Raw genomic sequence first — 20,572 nt, forward strand, 5'->3', positions numbered from 1 at the left:
ACAACTTCTAAAGGCCAAATTTCACACTCCTCAAGAACCAAGGTCCCCCCCCCGGGGGAAATCCGGGGTTTAAATTTAGCCCAAAAACTAACCCGGGCACGTTCAAAAAAATCGGGGCTAAATGGCCCAAAAGGGAAGGCATCTCTGATCAGTATTAGCAAAAAACTACGGACACTCATAAAATCGCGTAAGGCCAGCTTCGAGAGAAAAATTGCGCAGGACACTAAGGATAACCACAAGGCTTTTTTTAGTTATGTTAGGAACCTGGGTGGGAATTCCCAGATATGCGCAGAATTAGTCCAAAATGACAAAAAAATACACCGAACCCACAGACATTGCCAACATCCTAGCTGACAGGTTCAGCAAACTCCCCCCCCCCTCCAAAAGGGCAAATATCTATCCCAGCACAGTGCTGCCCCCCTGACATCTCAGATGCTCAGGTGAGAGCCGCCCTCTCCAAAGCAAAAAACACAGCATCAATGGGACCAGACGGTGTCCCGGCCAAGGCCCCTACAAGAACTCCAAGAAGAGCTAAACCCAAACATAAAACTACTGTTCAATCTCAGCCTTACTACAGGATATGTACCCAAAGAGTGGCGTACAGCAATAGTGGTCCCTCTCCACAAAGGTGGTGCCTCAACAGACCCCTGGAAACTATCGCCCCATAAGCCTGACTAGCTTGGTCTGCAAAGCTATGGAAAGGATCATCATGGACCTCAAAGATTAGGGACCTACAGACACTGGATCCTACCCAGTTTGGCTTTAAGGGCAGATCCTGCCTCTTAAACCTGGTCGACTTCTTTGAAACAGTCACCAAGGCCATTGACGAAGGGAAGGTGGTCCACACAGCCTACCTGGACCTCGCAAAAGCCTTCGATACAATACCCCACTCGGGCATTATAGATAAGCTCACCAGCTTAAATATAAACCCCTATGTCACTAGATGGGTTGCAAACTGGCTCAAGGACAGAACCCACATGGTTAGAATTGCTGGAGCCATGTCAGACTCCAAACCAGTTACAAGTGGTGTCCCACAAGGCTCAGTCCTGGGACCTCTCTTGTTCGGTATAGATTTCTCGGAGGTACAGGCCAACACTGAAGGACTGTGGCTGACCAAGTTCGCAGATGACTGCAAACTGGGTGCCATAATAGACTCTCCAGCCGACACAAGCATCCTCCAAAAGGGCCTCATAGAAACAGACAACTGGTGCCAGAGCCATGGCCTCAAGCTAAACGCCAAAAAGTATATAGTCATCCCCTTTGGCAAAAACAAAGTGCCCACAAATTACCACATAGGTGGTAATCCATTAAGTACAGAAGAAGTAATTAGGGACCTGGGGACCCAAGTTGATAGCAATCTCTCATTTGACCACCACGTGGCCAAAGCGGTTAGAAACACATTTTATATAGCCCACCTAATCATGAAGGGATTCACATCTAGATCAGGGGAGGTCATAGTGCCTCTTTACTCATCCCTTATCAGGCCCATAATAGAGTACAATGCCCCTTTTGGGATGTACCTTACCAAACACCTGCAGCAACTGGAAAGACCCCAAAAGTACCTCACCAAGAGGATCAAAGGGCTCAAACAAATGCCATATGCTGCCCGGTTAAAGAAACTCCAGCTCTACTCAGTGGCATACCGCCTGCTCAGAGGCGATCTGTGCCTGACGTATAAAGCCATGTCCAACCCGGAATTAAGGGAATGTTGCACCTCAAAAAATCCAAATCCCATCGAGCTACGCGCTCGAGAGACTTGAACCTCAGCTCTGAAATAAATAGGACATGCTGGAGGGACAGATTCATAACCCAGAGGCTCCCTTCACTCTGGAATAAAATCCCAGTCCAGGTTAGGCAGAGTCCCTCATTGACTCTCTTCAAGAGGAATCTTGATGAGTGGATGGGAGATCGTAGGTTTACCCCGGGTATAACTTCTGTGTCACTGTTAGACAGAGGCACAGTATACTAACCTCGAAAAAAGGGCATAGCAAAATTAATTTAAAATGGGTGGCGAAAGCCAAACATACTCTGGCTAGGCTTATAAATGCCCTAGGGCAGATAGCCTAGTATGAACCTATGAACCTATATATAAACAAACCGCAGTATATGTAAATGCACTTTTAGCAACATGAACTTTACCTTCATCTAAAAGCAAATACACCACAGAGGCTTTAGAACATAGTGAAGGAAAGAGAAGTTATCGAAAAGGGGGATGGTGGGTGCGTAACCCGGACTGCAACAGTGAATACACTGACATCTACATTTATGGTAAGTGTACACAACTGTACTATGTTCTTCATGTTTCACTGCTGCAGTCATTACATTTGGGTAGAATCCCAAAGCTATGGATGGGAGGATGGAACTAAATAGCATTAGGAGCAGCTATAAGACCCTGCAGAACTGCAGTGGCAAAGCCTGTCCTGGATTTGGAGAAGGGAGACCAATAATGCTTTGTGAAGGTAAGAACAGAGCTCCAAGTAGCAGCTTCTAGAATGTCTTTGGTTGGAACGCCTCTGAGAAAAGCTGCTGAGATAGAGGCAGCCCTGGTGGAATGTGACCCGATACCCTTGGGCACAGGTTTACCATGGTGCAGGTAGCAGAAATGAATGCAGTGGCTTATCCACTTAGAAATAAGTCTGCTTTGATATAGCCTTCCCCTCTGATCCTGCAGCAAATGCAACCAGTAGTTGCTCAGACTTTCTTAGAGATTTGGTCCTGTTTAAGTAGAATCTTAGTTGGCGGTACACGTCCAATGAATGCAGAATCCGCTCCCCTTTGTTCTGCAGATTTGGGTAAAATGTTGGCAGGTGAACTGTTTGGTTAAGAGCCACACTGGATACCACCTTAGGCATAAAAGGATTGGTCCTGAGGGACACCCTGTCCGGGTAAAATGTAATAAAAGGCTCCACAGCCATGAAAGCCTGTAGTTCTGAAACCCTTCTTGCTCAAGTGATTGCCAAGAGGAAAGCTGTTTTCCAAGATAAAAATTTTATATCCGCAGTAGCTGCTGGTTCAAAAGGAGGCAGGGTGAGTTTTTCCAGCACAAAACTGAGGTCCCATGCAGGAGTCCTTGATCTTCTGGGAGGCCTTACATTTTTGGCCACTCTAAGATACTGTTTTAGCAGAGGATGAGAAAAGATGGGAGGCTCCGTATTGTAATGAGTCGAGATGGCAGAGGCATGGATTTTTATTGAAGAAAAAGATAGGCCCTTGTCAAGCATCTCAGTCAAGTATTGTAAAATCTGAGGGATATTTGGTTTTGCTGTGTCTGTTCCTTGTGCTTGATTCCAAGCACAGAATCTCTTCCATTTATCAGCATAAGATTTTCTAGTACTAGGCTTTCTGGCTTCCAAAATGACACCCATCACAGATTTACTGAGAGGTGTTGTTTGAATAATTAAATGATCAGCCATGCTGCAAGGTTCAGAGTTCGGAGCCGTGTGTGCAGAATTTGATTGTTCTGCTGTGACAGTAGATGAGGTATTTGAGGCAAGTACCAAGGAGGGAGGTGACACATATTCCTTAGAATTGGGTACCAGTGCTGGTGAGGCCAGTCTGGAGCAATTAGGATCATTTTTGGTTTTTCCTGTCTGACCTTTAGTAAGACCTTTGAGAGAAGAGGCAGAAAGGGAAAGGCATAGACTGATAGGTTTTTCCAACTGAAGGATAGGGCATCCACTTTCCATGCTGGTCTGTGATAAGTCCTTGTGCAGAATTTGTCCAGTTGATAATTTTGGGGAGAGGCAAATAGATGGCTGGGCTTCCCCATTTCTGTTACCATGCTGAAGATTGGGATCCAGTTTCCACTCATGCGGGTCCATAAGATTTCTGCTTAGATCGTCTGCCAGAGTATTTTGTTTTCCTGGCAGGAATTGAGCTTGAATATGTACTTGGTAAGTCAAGGCTGTGTTCCACAATGCCATGGCTAGTCTGCAAAGGGGGTAGGACTGTGTACCCCCTTGCTTATGTACCACAACCGTGGTGTTGTCCGTATATTAGTAGCTGTCCTGGATGAAAGTCCTTGAAGGCTGTCAGAGCATTCTGAACAGCTAGCATCTCTTTCTGGTTGATATGCAGATGCATTTGTTTTGGGCTCCATATGCCCTGAATGCATCTCCCCGCCAGGTGGGCCCCCCAAGCACAGTCTGATGCTTCTGTAGTTAGGGTGGCAGGGGGTAGAGTGAATGACAGTCCCTTGTTTTGGTGACATGTCTGCCCACTAAAGAAACTCCTGTTGTAGGCAGGGAATGAGAGGAATCAAGGTTTCCAGACTGTGACAATGTTGACTCCATAAACTTTTTAGGTACCACTGAAGTTTCCTCATATGCAGTCTTGCATATGGAATTAGTAAAATGCAGGATGCCATGAACCTTAAAGCCTGCAGAATTTGTCTTGCAGATAACTGGGTTTTTGTTGCCATCTGTTTGAAGTATATAGTCAGTTGCCTTTGTCTGGCGTAAGGTAAGCCATCTGGGCAGTTGTATTCAAGCTTGCACCCAGGAATGTAATTTTTTGAGGGTATCAGTTGTGATTTCTTTTCGTTTGTGTACCCTAGGCATGTTAGAAGCCTTTTTACAAACGCCAGATGTTGAAGAATGTTTTTGTTTTCTGCTTGAATGAGACGGTTGTCCAGGTAAGGTTAAATTTGTATGCTTCTTTGTCTGCAAAATGCAATTACTGGTGCCAGGAACTTTGTAAAGACCCTGGGCACAGTAGATAAGCCAAAGGGTAGTGCAGAGAATTGGTAAAGCATAAAACCTGCCTTGAAGCGGAGGTATCTTCTGCACGATTCCCTTATTGGGATATGCAGGTATGCCTCAAGTCTAGAGTCACTAACCAAGCTTTCCTGCCCAGCATAGGCAGTAGCTGCTGTAAAGTCAGCTTCTTGAATTTTGGAGTGTCCAGGAATGTGATAAAAAATCGATAAGTCCAGTATTGGATGCTAGGCATCGTCTTTTCTGGGTACCAAGAACAGTCTTAGGTCTTAACAGAGTAGGTGCTGAGACCGAAGTGAGTGCTCTAAAAGGGGGGGGGGGTGTTGGTACCTTTAATGGCAACTGGTGATTTGGACGGTACGCTCAACCTCAAATGCTGACCTCTCCGGCTCCGAGGGCCTCTCCCGCCCCGAAGAGACAGAGGATGCCATCGGCGCCAGAGCTATTGGCTCCGAGATAGAAGCAGGGTGCGAACTCACCCTAGCTGAAGCGCCGAGAGGGAGACACTGAAACGAAGATAGATTCCAACCTTCCCTGTTGGCACTGACCAGAGAGCTTCGACCCCTGGACACAACAGACATCAAAAGTGTCGGAGCAGAGCTTGGCTCTGAAACAACCTTAAGTGGAGCTGGAGCCGAGGATTCCACCAATGGCACCAAGCCCTCCGACAAACCAGCTTGGCTCGGAGGAGGAACAATCCAGGGTATAAACAGGTTTCATAGGCTCCAGAACAGACTGGGTCGGAGCAGACAATTTGGATAGAGTAAACGACTTCAACAGTCTCAGGACTACCCTCTCCACATCTTCATCCAAAAGGCTCCTGAAAAACTTGGAGGACATAGTCAGGGATCTTGATCTTGGAGGAACAGCAGGTTTGATAAATTCAGTGGTCGGCTCCGACAAACTAGGATCCGACCCTGTTACCACAATGTTGCTTTCAGTCTGCTCCGAAGGCAGTGGAGCCAATTTTGCCACTTTAGGAAGCTGTTCCGAGACACCAGCCAGTGCCGGAGAAAGTCTTTTCGAAGACTTAAGACTTAGTAGATTTAGTTGACTTGGAAGAAGAGGAAGCGCTAGATAAGGCTTCCTCAAAGGAGGGCTTTAAAAGGACCCTTTAGAATTAGTTTGTTCCTTCTCTCCTTTAACACTCTAGGGCAGAAGGCATGACAAAACAATCAAGTCTCTTGCAAATGGATGGCCCCCTAAGCAATAGACACAGACCATGAACATCCGTCAATGACATTTTTTGGGAGCACTTCATGCATTTCTTGAAGCCCGAAGGCTTGTGCTGCTTAACCTCTTTAGACATTCACACAGACTAAAAAAGTAAAAGGGAGGACTAGGTCCTCTAACTTAAACGGGCCTAGCCCTGAAGGAGGAACACCATGAGGACTAGGTCCTCTAACTAAAACGGCTTAGTCCAGAAAGCAAGGGACAGTTAGGTCTTCTAACAAACAGACCAGTGAGAATTCACACCTACACATAAAAATCCTTTCACACAGAAAACCTTGAATCTGCTAAAAGATTAACAGAGGACGCTGAACCTGGAGTTTCAACAACAAACTCCACAACTGTAATAATCAATACTAGCGGGTAACCGCCAAAAACCAAAATGCTCTACAAAACTGTAGACTGGAAAAAAAAAAAAAAAAAAAACACTAGCATTATCAAGCTATCTGCACTATTAATACGTATGAAACTGGTACACAGGATATCACAAAGCACAACAGGCCCAAGGCCAACATTTGCACCAAAGGGTGCAAAGGAGCTAATTATTTACGAATTGGTAACCTACACTAACAATACCAATGGAACAAAAAATTTTACTACACTTAATATATAAATTTTAAACCAGATTTAAACAATGTAAGCAAGAAAAAAGTTAACACTTAGCCAGAGCCAAGAGAAGCACAACCGAACACGTCGACGTGGCAAATGAGATCTGGGATTTGTACTGGTGCACTATGGGATATCTGCTTAGCCACAAGCCAACCAGAAGTCTTCGAGCTTATAAATCGGCTGAGTCAGAGCAGAGGATCAGCCCCGAACCCATATGTAAAAATGGAGGGGAGATTGGACTACACATTTGGTACATTCAAAAGGCATAATATTCGATGATGGGTCTGATGAGGAAAAACAGAGGAGTAAGATGCCTTCGCTGGATCTTTAAGATATCTGGGCCAGATATGATTACCATACTATGATGGAGACGTGATGCTCAAGAGAGAGACACACATGCACACAAGGTCACCCAGGAACTTCTGTTTGAAGACTACCACCATTTTTAACATATGAAGTGGGAGCTGCTTTTTTGCAGAGCTCTGCTATGTTGCAGTTTTTTGCATTCAGCTTGGGACCATTTTTCAGCACAACAGGCTCGTACTCAAGTGTTACCACCAACTTGGTAATCTGACTGGTGATGTCCAGATGGCATCCAATGAATTCATGCTTAAACTAGTTCCAAGTTGTACTTTACAAAATTTACTGTGATGTTCAATAGGAGCAGTCTATTGCCTGCATTAGAGATGCTCTTGAAGTCAATTTAAGGAGCCAGTCGACCAAGTATGGAAGATCTGGAATAGCTGGAACCTGGCTGCTACCACTGCCATACACTTGCTGAACACCTGAGGGAGGGATGCTATGGTGAGGCCAAACAGCTTGAAAGTGATAGTGACAGGCACATGGCCAGAACTGCAGGAATGCCTTGCCATCTTTGTGATGGTAAGCATCTTTGAGGTCCACCAATCACATCCAATCATCTTTCCGCAGTAGAGATAAAATGGACTGCACTGTGACCATCTGGAATTTTGTCTGTTCTACTTACATGCTGAATTTGCAGAGGTCAAGAATGGGCCTGAGGTCCTTTGTTTTTCTTTTGGCACTAAGAAAATATTGGACCTCAGATTCCCTCTGGTCTCAGGGGACCTCTAGTATGACTCACTTTAACAGCATCTTGTGGATCTCTGCTGTTTCTCTTCACTGTTGGGAGTGGCATTTCAGGAAGGGATCTTTGTTTCACATTTGGGACAAAGTGGACGGGATGACAGTCTCTGGAAATGACCCAACACAAGCATTTGAAATAGTCTCCCAATCAGGTTGGAACCAAGCCCTGCCAACTGCCTCCAGAGTGCAGCACCCAAGCAAACATTCAGGAGTGCTGGGAAGGCTTGCCAGAGAAGGTAGCTAGGAAACCTTGATTCTGCAGACTGGTCCTGCCCTTGGGGTGACATCCACTGACACCCCCCCCCCCCCAACTCAAGGTAGAACATTAACTTGAATTATCCAGGAAAAACTGAGATTTATAAAATAATTGTCATTTTCTTTTCCTCTGGTTTCTAGAGATGGTCTTCAGTGGTAAAAATCGAACTCCTAAGGTAGACAAATTCTTCCCCTCTGGCTCACTCCTGGTCAGCGTCTTCAACCTCCTGGTCTCAAAACAAGGTGGATCCTTCACACGGAGGCATTAAAAAGGATACCTTAAAATAGTTTTTAGAGTTGCAAAGGTCCATCCAGGCATGGCAGTGTACAGTGATACTGGTACCTGCTGTGTGTCACACTGTCTGCAGCATTTGATAGAAACCTCAAGAATATGTTAGACACTGATAACATAGTAGACAAATGAGTATCTAAGGTCTGAGCCTCAAGAGATGGTTGTAATGTCAGGCACATTTGGGTAATCAGGTGCCCAACTTAAATTCAAACCATGAAGGGCAAACAACTTGTGCACTTGCCAAATTGGTCCAGCACTCCCAGCACACTCACTGGGGATAGACAAATGCACTCTCCTCACTTGCAGCTCCATTAGGCACACTATTCAACCAAAGCAAGAGTATCAGCTTCATCCCAGCCAAATGAAGGACAGCTACTATCATCCTTAGCACAAAGGTAGAGGGGTTCACCAACCCAGGAAATTACATACCCAGCAGCCTAACTAGCCTGATCTACAAGGCCATGGAGCAGATCATGGACCTCATTAACAAGGACATTGGCAACCTCCAAGCACTTGATCCCACACAGTTCGGTTTTGTCAAGGGGAGGTCATGCCTGTTAAATTTGGTCGGCTTTTTTGAGACAGTCACTAAAGCCACAGACTACGGGTAGACTCTGCACACCGCCTACCTTGAACCTGGCCAAAGCCTTCGATACTTTTCTCCACTCAGGTATAAAAAGCTCTCAACTAGGCATCAATCCATATATTACCAGATGGGTAGCAAACTGGCTCACTGACAGAACCCACCTTCATGAAATAGCGGAAGCCACCTCAAGTAGAAGACCTATAACAAGTAGTGCACCCCACGGATCAGTCTTGGGGCCTCTGCTGTTTGGGATGTACTTCTCAGAGGTGCAGGTCAAATCTAGTGGGCTATGGCTGACCAACTCTGCAAATGACTGCAAGCTGGATGCTGTCATCAATTCCATTAGTGATGTGGATATCCTCCAAGAGTCTCGCCCAAATAAATGACTGGTGCCAGAAACATGGCCTCAAACTGAATGCCAAAGAATGCATCATACCTTTTTGGGAGAGTGACATCCCCACAAATCATCACACTGATAAAGTACTAAGCACGAAATCGGTCATGAGGGTCTTGGGCACCCAAGTTGACAGCAAACTGACTTTTGACCACCATATTGCCTCTGTTGTATAGAAAGCTTTCTACATGGCCCACCTCATTAGTAAGGATCTCTCATTCAGGGACAAGGTGGTTTTAACAGCCATATATTCTTCCTTTACAAGACCCATTATTGAGTGCAATGCCTCTTTCGGCATCTACTTCACAAAGGACATCCAACAGCTGGAGAGACCAGAGGCTCCTCACCTGCAAAATATAGGGCCTCAAACATCTACCCTACACAGATAGGTTAAAAGCCCCCTTGTCCCTATACTCAGTCTCCTCCAGACTCCTCAGAGGTGACCTCTGTCTGGCATAAAAAGCAATCTCAGACCCCCCCCGATGGGACGGGAGCATAGCCGCAAGTCAAGCTTCACTCTAGTAACCTGCATGAACGACCTCAACCTGGTCTGAGACCAATAAAACTTGTTGGAACAGATTTGTGTCCCAGACACTCCCCCTTTTGTGGAACACACTCCCTCTCCACATAAAGCAGAGTATCTCAAACCTTTTTAAGCGCAACCTGGATAACTGGATGGGCAACAGAAAATACACCCCTGGGATTCCACCTGTGTCCCTGTTGGACAGTGGCATAGGGTGCTGACTTGTTGGAACATGGGCTAAATTCTTGGCTAGGCTTTTAAAGGCCTCAGGGCCAAAAGCCTAGTAACTTTCTATGATCCTATAAAGTGGCTCCTTACTGTGCAATGAAAATGGATAATTAATTCCTCCAAGCAAGAAAAAAGAATACTGCTGACTGAAGGATAGCAGAACAGGAAAATGCCAACAGTTAATAGGTGCACAAAACCTATGAAGTTCAAATTACAAGTTTAAAATCACAGTTTAAAATGTGCAAAGGAGGAACTAATTTGACTACTACAACTGCAACTAATTCACCCTTTGCTGTTTGGTTAGCAGGAGCCAAGATGCAACACACAAAAAAAGTAAAGCAATTAGTAACTGCAAGATTAGGAGTGACTGAACAAAATCTGACGTGCCTGAGATAGTTAAAACTATGGTGCAGTCTTTAAAAAAATTAGCATGCACTGCTGTGCACTGTACAGTTTATCATGAAACTTCCAAATTCAAAACCAGACTCACGTTATGTGTACTTACATCATCAGCTCCATCTACTTCTGGCAGATCATCTTCCCCACCCATGTTGTTCATCATCTGTTTTAAAGAAATAAAATTTAAGTACCATAAGCAGGAAACACACCACTACAACAGCCTCTAACTCTGGCATGCAATACCAAGAAAACAGACTCTGGGAATGCAGAGTTATGACAGGCGTGAACCATCAGACTTGATAAAAATCGACCACATTTCAGGCTGATGGGTGCAACCAAAAATGCTACATTGTGTAGATCACCTTTCATTATAACCACAAAAGAAAAAGCTCAAACATTAAAGCCCTGCATTTGCTGTTCTTCCACTGGTGCTGAAAATGGAAAAAGAATGACCACAGTACAAGGACAAAATTATTGAGTAACAATTGGCTAAGCTTCTGGTGTCATTCTAAGGGAATCCAGTATCTGTCTGCCTGGGATGACATGATCGACAGCCCATGCTGCTTTGCCAGAGATGGCCTGCACCTGTCGCCCTTGGGATTCCGGATACTGGCAAAGGCTCTTGCCACCTCTATAGTGCCTTTTTTAGGCAAGGTTCAAATAACAAATTCACCACCGTAACAGGTACAAGCAAGCAAAATCTGAGGGCAATGCTACTCAATGCTAGAAGTCTAAACCTCAAAATGCACTCACTCGAGGCACTCCTTAAAATGGGGAACACTGACATCTGTGCAGTGACAGAGACCTGGTTCAAAGCTCCAGAGGGCACCCCTGCATTACCAGCCTATAATTCATACCACACCTTTCGGCCACCAAACCCGGACCGAAACACTGGAGGTGTGTCCATATTCATTAAGGATATCCACACCTCCAAGCTAGATGCTCAGCATAATGCATCCGAGATTATCCAAGTTCAACTAACTCTGGGCAAAACCGCAATCCAGATTGTAGCTTGCTATAGACCCCCCACCATGCCCCAGGATTCCCACTCCTTTTCTTGATACACTGGAAAATATTAAGGTACAACCCAACACTCTAATGGGTGATTTCAACTACCCTACCATTAACTGGGAAAACTACTCATGTACCAACTCTTTTGCTCAACGTTTTCTGGAAATCATCAATTCCAACACTTTGGATCAACTTATCCACACCCCCACCAGAGGCAGCAATATCCTAGACCTGGTCATCATCAACATGGGAGACCGGTGTTCCACACCAGAGGTCAGCTCCTTGTTGGTCAGATCTGACCACAAGCTAATCACCCTAGACATCCACATCCCGCTCCCACCCCCCATTAGGAAAACAACCGTAAAAAATTTCTCCAAAGCCAACTTCACGCTTCTTAAGACAGAAGTGGCAAACTTCATGACACCCATGCAGATGGACAATAGAGCTACGACTGCTGAATCCTACACAAATGCACTTTATAAGCACTTACACGAGTGCATGGATCGTGCTATCCCTAACAGAACCAAGATGCTATCCTCCAAAAAAAGAAAGCCTATCTGGTGGTCTTCTGCCATAAACAAACTCTACAACAGAAGAAACTGTTGAAAATAAAGAGTAAAATCCCACGATTGGAGGAACTCCCTGGTCAGCCTCAGTAAGAAGCTGAGATCCTTCATAAAATCCTCCAAAGCTAGTTATGAAAACAAAACTGCCACTGATTCTAAAGACAACCACAAAGCATTCTATAGCTATGTCAAAAATCTCAATGGCAACACTCAGATCTGCTCTGAGTTGTAGCACAATGACACTAAATATACAGAACCAACTGATATTGCCAACATCCTGGCAGATAGGTTCAGTGCTAACTTTACCCCCCCCCCCACACCCCCTAAAGAGCCCATCTTTATTCCGGAAGAATGCAAAGTTCCTGTAAATCACGGCTGCACAGGTAAAAACTTCACTCTCCAAAGCCAAGAACACAGCATCCATGGGACCTGACAACATCCCAGGCTGCCATCTACATGAACTACAGAATGAACTGGCACCCCACCTAAGTACCATGTTCAATCATAGCCTCACCTCAGGCTTTGTGCCCATTGAATGGCGCACCGCGACAGTTATACCACTCCACAAAGGGGGGGCCACAACAGACCCCGGGAACTACCGCCCCATTAGCCTGACGAGCCTAGTCTGTAAGGCCATGGAACGTATCATCATGGAACTCAAGACAATGGAGATCTCCAAACCCTGGACCCCACACAGTTTGGGTTTGTAAAAGGCAGATCATGTCTCCTAAACCTGACAGACTTCTTTGAAGTAGTCACCAAAGCCATAGATGAGGGTAAGGTGGTTCACACAGCCTATCTAGATCTCGCCAAGGTGTTCAACACCATCCACCACTCTGGAATTATATATAAACTCACTGAGCTAGGTATAAATCCCTATGTCACAAGATGGGTTGCCAAATGGCTTACTGAAAGAACCCACACTGTGAAAGTAGCAGACACCAAATCAGACTTCAGACCAGTGACAAGTGGAGTACCACAGGGTTCAGTCCTGGGTCCTCTCCTGTTTGGTATCTACTTCTCTGAAGTACAGGCTAACACAGAAGGTCTTTGGCTAACTAAATTCGCAGATGACTGCAAACTAGGAGCCATAATTGAAACTCCTAACTATGTGGACATCCTACAATAGGGCCTCACTGAGACAGATGCCTGGTGTCAAAGACCGTCTCAATCTCAATGCCAAAAAGTGCATTGTCATCCCCTTTGGTAAAAATTCTGTACCCATGAACTACCACATAGGCGGTAGTCTACTTAACACCGAAAGTGTGATAAGAGACCTTGGGACACAGGTGGACAGTAGTCTCTCCTTTGATAATCACATCGCCAAAGTTGTCAGGAAATCCTTCTACGTGGCAGACCTCATCACAAAAGGTTTCACATCCAGAAAAAAGAGAGGCCATTGTTCCCCTCTACTCATCACTCATTAGACCCATTAGAGTACAACGCCCCTTTTGGTATGTACCTCACAAGACATCTACAACAACTGGAAAGGCCGCAAAAATACCTCACAGAGGATTACTGGCCTCAAACAGATGCCTTACGCAGACCGTCTCAAAAAACTCCAGCTTTATTCCATCGCATATCGCCTACTCAGAGGCCATCTCTGCCTAACATACAAAGCTATGTCAAACCCAGAGCTGCTGGACATGCTCCACTTAAAGAAATCCCAATCCCTCCAAGCTACACGCTCTAGGGACCTAAACCTTGTCACCATAATAAACAGAACATGCTGGAGGGATAGATTCCTGTCCCAGAGACTTCCCATACTCGAACAGACTACCTATGTCAAACAGAGCTCCTCATTAGCACTCTTCAAGAAAAAGATGACTGGATGGGTAATAGGAAATTCACCCCGGGGATCACTTCTGTGGCTCTGCTTGACAGGGGCACAGGAAAATTTTCTTGGGTGGCAAAAGCCAGGGTACATTTTTGGCTAGGCTTGTATAGGACCTAGGGCCAATAGCCTTGTACCTACCTATGAACCTATAAGACATCAGTGAAGAAATGAATACTTATCCCGGACTCCGTAACTACCAGAGACACAAGAGAAATGTAGACACATAGCAAAGTCACACCAAAAGGCCAGACTTTCAGCAGGCTAAGGTAACAATGGATACTGTCTCAGGAAAGAAAAAGGATGCTGCCACAGTCGTAGCATTTGACAGTGCTGCTGACCACCTGAGAGACACAAGCATCAAGCATAGGAGTGTCAGCCTGGAGTGTGTGTAATGGATGGTCCCCACAAACTCCACCCGACAGTATACTTTAAGTGTTTGGCCTTGACAGCAAATGAACATTGCTATGCAAATGAACACTGCTATCTTGGTCTTAACTTTTACAATACTCACAGGGTTCACACTGTACTGCTAGGGAGAAAGCTGTAACGAGTAGCTTCCCAGGGTTTTGTACATTTCATTCTCAACCCACAGTCCTTCAGTGTTACCTTAACAGTAACTGTACCCCACCTCAAAATACCACATTAACACACTGAATACTTCCAGGAGAAGTGACACCAGCCTTTCTTACGTTTACACTAACAGTCAACAGGTATACAAACATAATACATTTAAGACAATTACTAGTCTTAAAAGTACAACTGTATTAATTTATACCAGCTGTGGGTCAGCAGTTCCCCTTAAAGGCAGATTACAAAAAATAATTTACTGACTTTGTTCAATTATCCAACCACAAGCTTTTGAAACTGAATAAAAACTACAAAAAAATAAGCATCATACTTTGAAATGTACAAACATTCTTGTCACAAAGAAATACAAATTCAAAAGCAGATGGCACTAGAAAAAAATACCCTACCACTGAATGAAGTAAGCTATAATCTGTCTACCTCTGACTAAGACCATTTAACAACTGCAAGAGACTTGAGGCAAAATTTACACTCAGACTCAGGACTTTAACATCTACCATCCACAAAAAAAACCTTTCTTCACCACACAACAGGAAAAGGAGAGAGTAACTGAACTGTACTGAAATGAAATGTCATGTCCCAAGAGGGGTGCCCTGGAATGCAGAAATACTGGGAAACATTTAATCAACATCTTTCATACAAATATCTCCAATCCTACCCTTCTGCTTTTTGGTAAAGCTGTCTTGGATCTTAACTTCTGTGGGGTTCAAAATGTGGACTTCAAATATCCTACAGAGTTTTAGATAACTGAAAGTTCCAAGCTTGTCTTTCAACTTTTCCCGGTTAGGGGTCACCACAGCAGAACTCCGGTCCGCTAATGATTAGCAGTGGATTTTTACGGTGCTGAGTTGCCAGCCCGACGCCCAACCTTCAAAGAAGGCATACCCATTCACGCACGCACCTACCTGCATGTCTTTAAACGTCACTCGACCTCGGGGAGGGCATGCAGACTCCACACAAAGCGCTCCAGCCAAGAATCGAATGGAAGAACCTGTTGCTGTGAGGTGACCATGCTAACCGCTGCACCACCGCAGCCTACCAACTGAAAGTTCCAAGCAAATAATTTGGCTTCCGACAGGAAGTAACAGTTTAAGGAGCTCTAAGCTTTGCTACTGTGCATCGGAATCAATTTTACTTCTAAAATCTTTGCTGCATAGTTACTCAACTTTCCCAGTTCACATTTTTAATAAGAGGCTACAAATTCTGTAAAGAAATTTTCACACCCCTCTCTAGACTTCAGGTGATTAAGACACACCCTGCAGCACAGTCTGGCCTGAAGGGTGCATTCCTTCACCAATATTATCCAGTCTTCTGGCCAGACAAACCACCTGCATTGCTTCAACCATTTCTGTGCTGGCTGTCACTAATGCACGACTATAATCCATAGTTCCTAAAAAGCTTACTCTTGTCCATTGGTCTTATGTAACCACTCTTAAGGTACAACCATTTTGAATTTCCTACTAAAAAAAGCAGAGCAGGCTTCTGGAGAGCCAAAATGTGCCAAAACATTCCCTCTCCTAACCAGTGTACTACTGCACCACTGGATGAAGTCTTAGCGACTCAGTTACATTACTAGCTGCCCCACGAAGACACCTGGCCAAGTGTAACCTTCAGACCATGGTTTAAAGCGTCTGCCTGCAAAATAAACTGTTAACTAGTCAGAAATGGACAAGTATAATGGACCACACTAAAGGCTTCCTCAAGCTTTTGAGATAGATACTCACATGGCAGTGTCCATAACCTTATCTGTAACAAGAGGATCTATTGGGTCACGGAGATAAACTTCCAATAACACTCTGCTGCCATGAAGAATGCACTCATCTGCTTATTAAGCGAATTAGCCATGAATGAACAGACTAGACCACTTTGGCAGGGTGTTGTCAGATTATGCTACAACACAGGTTCATAGGTTGGTACTAGGCTATCGGCCCTAGGGCCTATACAAGCCTATCCATAATTCCCTGGCTATTTCTTCCCAGAATATTTACTTCCCTGGTCCCCCTGTCTAGAAGGGTGACTGACGTGATCCCCGGGGAGAATTTCCCATCTCCCATCCAATCACCAAGGTTCCTTTTGGAGAGGACCAAAGAGGAGCTCAGCTTGACATGCATGGGCAGTCTATTCCAGAGTATGTGGAGTCAGGAACCTATCCCTCCAGCATGTTTTATTCATTGTGATGACCAGGTTTAGATCCCTGGAGCATGTGGCTCCGAGGGATTGTGATTTCTTTAAGTGTAGCATGTCCAAAACTCTGGGTTTGACATGGCCTTGTATGTTAAGCAGAGATCGCCGCTGAGTAGATGATATGCGACAGAGTATAGCTGGAGTGTTTTTAGACCGTCAGCATAGGGCATCTGCTTTAAGCTTGAGATTCTTTTAGTGAGTTATTTCTGTGGCCTTTCCAGTTGTTGCAGATGTCTTGTGAGGTACATACCAAATGGGGCGTTGTACTCTACAATGGGTCTAATGAGGGACGAGTACAGTGGGACAATGACCTTTTTTCTGGATGAAAAGCCCTTAGTAATGGTGTGCCACAGAAGGCTTTCCTGACCGTCATGGAGATGTGGTTACCAAAGGTTGAGGCCGCTGTCCACCTGTGTCCCTAGGTCCCTTAACACACTTTCGGTGTTCAGTGTACTGCCACTTATGTGGTTAATTCATGGGTACATGTTTTTTCCCAAAGCAGATAACTATACATTTCTTGGCATCGAGCTTGAGCCCATGGCTCTGATAACAAGCATCGGTTTCTGTAAGGCCCTTTTGTAGAATATCCACATCATTTGGGGATTCAGTAACGGTTCCCAGTTTGCAGTCATCTGCAAACTTTGCTAGCCAGAGTACCTTAGTGTTGGGCCTGTACTTCAGAAAAGTAGATGCCAAACAAGAGCGGTCCCAGGATTGAACCCTGAGGTATTCCACTTGTCTGGAGCTGGATTTTGAGTCAGCTACTTTCACAGTGTGGGTTCTTGCCATAAGCCAATTGGCAACCCATCGAGTGAAGTAGGGATCCATGCCCAGCTTAGTAAGTTTATCTAGGATTCCAGAGTGGGGGATGGTGTCTAAGGCCTTGGCAAGGTCCAGATAGGCTGTGTGGACCGCCTTGTCCACAGCTCTGGAGACTAATTCAAGTCAATCAGGTTCAGGACACAAGATCGGCCCTTTACGAAACCAAACTGGGTGGGGTCCAGTGTTTGAAGGTTGTCAATGTCTTTGTTTTAAGTTCCATGATAATGCATTCCATGGCTTTGCAGATCAGGCTCGTCAGACTGATGGGACAATGGATCCCTACTTGTGGAGTGGGGTAACTGTAGCTGTGCCACTCATTGGGCTTGAAGCCTGAGGTGAGGCTATGATTAAACCTAATATGTAGGTGAGGTGGCCGTTCATTTTATAGTTTGTGTAGTACACAGCCCGGGATGTAGTCTGGTCAAATGGACGTTGTATTCTTAACTTTGGAGAGTGCATTTTTCTTTACCTGTGTGGCCATGATTAACAGAATTTGGCAATCTTTTGGTATTGAGATGGGCTCTTTACAGGGTGAGAGGGGGTGAAGTTGGCACTGAATTCATCTGCCAAGATAATGGCAATATCCTTGGGATCAGTATATTTAATGCCACTCTGTTGTAGCTCAGAGCAGATTTGAGCACTGCCATTTAGATTCTTGAAATAACTATAGAATGCCTTGTCGTTGTCCTTGGAATCTTTGGCAATTTTATTTTCGTAACTAGCTTTAAAGGATTTTAAGAGGGATCTCCGCTTCTTACTGAGGCTGATAAGGGAGTATTTTGCATCCTGGGATTTTCCTCTTTTCTGCAACAGTTTTTTCCCCTCTGTTGTATAGTTTGTTTATGGCAGGGGACCACCAGATTGGCTTCCTTTTTTTGGAAGTGTGCCTTAGTTCCATGTGGAATGGCATGAATCATGCACAAGTCGATGTGCTCGTACAGTGCCTTAGTGCAGGATTCAGCAGTCGAACTTTCAGTTCCCGTCTGCATGGGTGTCATGAAGTTTGTCACTTCTGACTTGAGTTGCATGAAATTAGTTTTGGAGAAGTTTTTTATGGATGTTTCCCTACAGGGAGGTAGGGATGGGATGTGGACGTCAAGGGTGATTAGCTTATGGTCAGACCTGACCGAGGGGGTGACCACTGGTGGGGAGGATCAATCTCCCATGTTGGCAATGATCAGGTGTAGGATATTTGAGCCCCTGGTGGGACTATGGATTAGTTGATCCAGGGCGTTGGAATTTATGAATTCCAAGAACCGCTGGGCAAAGGTATTGGTACCAGAGTAGTTTTCCCAATTAATGGCAGGATAGTTGAAATCACCCAGTATTAGGGTGTTTGGTTGTATCTTAGTATTTTCCAGTATGTTTAGAAAGGTGTAGTGAGAATCTTGGGGCATGGTGGGGGATATGTAGCAAGCTACAATTTGGATTGCAGTCTTACCTACTGTTAGTTGCACCTGTAGAGCTTCAGCTGCATTGTGTTGGACAACTAGCCTGGAGGTGCGACTATCCTTAGTGAATATAGACACTCCTCTGCCTTTAATGTTTTGGTCCTGGTTTGGTGGCCGAAAGTGTGGTAAGAGTTGTAGCCTGGTATTGCAGGGGTGCTCTCTGGAGCCTTGAACCAGGTCTCAGTTACTCCACAGATCATCTATGTTCTCCATTTTTAGGAGTGCCTCGAGAGAGGTTTAGACTTCTAGCATCGAGTAGCATTACCTTCAGATTTTGCATGCTTATATCTGTTACGGTGGTGGCTTTGTCCTTTGAGCCTTGCCTAAAAACGGCACTACAGGGGTGGCAAGAGCCTTAGCCAGTAACCTGAATCCCAGGGGCGACAGGTGCAGACCATCTCTAGCAAAGCATCGTGGTTTGGCGATCATATCGTCCCAGGCAGACAGATACTGGATCCCCTTTGAATGACACCAGAAACTTAGCCAATTGTCAAAGTCAATCATTTTGTCCTCATACTGTGGTATCACTCTGGGCGAAGGCAGGATGCTACTCAGGGCTAGGGCCATACCTGCCTGGGTCACATGATCCTTGAGTTCTTCCAAGTCCCTCTTCATGTAGTCCAGGGAGGTACGTCAAGTCATTCACTCCAACATGGACAATAACAGTCATATTTGTACTTGTCACGTGATGTGGCGGATCCTAGCACCAGACAGGCAGCTGACTGTAATTTTCTCCTTATTCAGCCTGGTGAGTAGGACATCAGTGCGCCTGACTATACAGTCACCTACGACTGAAGTGTTGGGTACATTGTCTTGCCTTGGGGGCTGTTGTTGGGTGGCACACTGGTGTTGTGAGCTGTGACAGTTTGGTTGTGAATGGTGTTTGTTTGCGTTTCAGCTTCAGAGGTCCTTGTTGCTTGTGCAGGTTAATGTTAAGGGCCTCCGCATGAGTGGGTTTAGTGTTACTATGTATGGATGCTGGAGGCGTGAGTTTTGAAGGGCTGTGTGCTGCTTAAGGTGTATTGCAGGTGTTAACCTTCTCCTCTTGACTGTCTAGCACAATCTTGGGTGGAGAAAGCTTTGCTTCCAGTTTGAAGTGCATCTCTCGCAGGTTGTAGTGGTAGGAGGAGAGGTTTGTCTGTGTACATGAGGCAACTGCTGCATTGCCCCAGTATGATCAGATTCACCAGGTGGACAGGAGAAATCACCGGAAGTTGACCCTTGGACATGCCTGGTTCGGTGTTTCCTTTGTAAAGTACATGAGCCGTTTACCTTTGCAAGGTACTTTGCAATTTTAGGCTGTATAGTGCCTACGATTAATTTCTCCTTAGTAACAAGAATTGAGTGCTTCTATCAGTTTAAGGTTTCCTAGTGCATTCCAGCAGGTTTTAGAGCAAGTGCAAGTCACAGGTATTCAGATTTTAGTGCTACTTCTGAGAAACCAGCTAGTTCTAAGGGAAAGTTTGAAGAGCAGACTTTCTGGCACCAGGAATAGTTTAGACTACTAAGCTAATAAAAGTGCAGGAGAGCAGAAAGTACAGTTGTGTACACTTACCATAAATGTAGATGTTAAGAGTGCATTCACTGTTGCAGTCATCACATTTGGGTCATCTGCCTGCAGGTAGCACTCAGCTGGCCTGAATAATAGTCTTGGATTCCTGCGTCTGATGCTCTCTCTTCTTCCATGATGTTAGGTCGTCAGGGGTATAAAAAGTACAGTTTTGTACCTACCATAAATGTAGATGTCCGAACTGGATAGCATCTGCAGTCATAACAAGTGG

General features: G+C 45.1%; 1 protein-coding gene across 1 annotated transcript in view; it reads right to left on the reverse strand.

The window, feature by feature from the left end:
* Positions 1–20,572, reverse strand: part of PTGES3 (prostaglandin E synthase 3) — a 599,571-nt gene that overhangs the window by 179,088 nt on the left and 399,911 nt on the right. The window contains exon 6 of the mRNA XM_044083635.1: positions 10,442–10,498. Within this exon, the coding sequence (XP_043939570.1) occupies positions 10,442–10,498 (57 nt within the window). The remainder of the gene's footprint in view (positions 1–10,441; positions 10,499–20,572) is intronic.

The sequence above is a fragment of the Protopterus annectens genome, chromosome 9.part0 (assembly GCF_019279795.1).
Source record: "Protopterus annectens isolate FY-2018-M chromosome 9.part0, PAN1.0, whole genome shotgun sequence".
Lineage (NCBI taxonomy): Eukaryota > Metazoa > Chordata > Ceratodontiformes > Protopteridae > Protopterus > Protopterus annectens.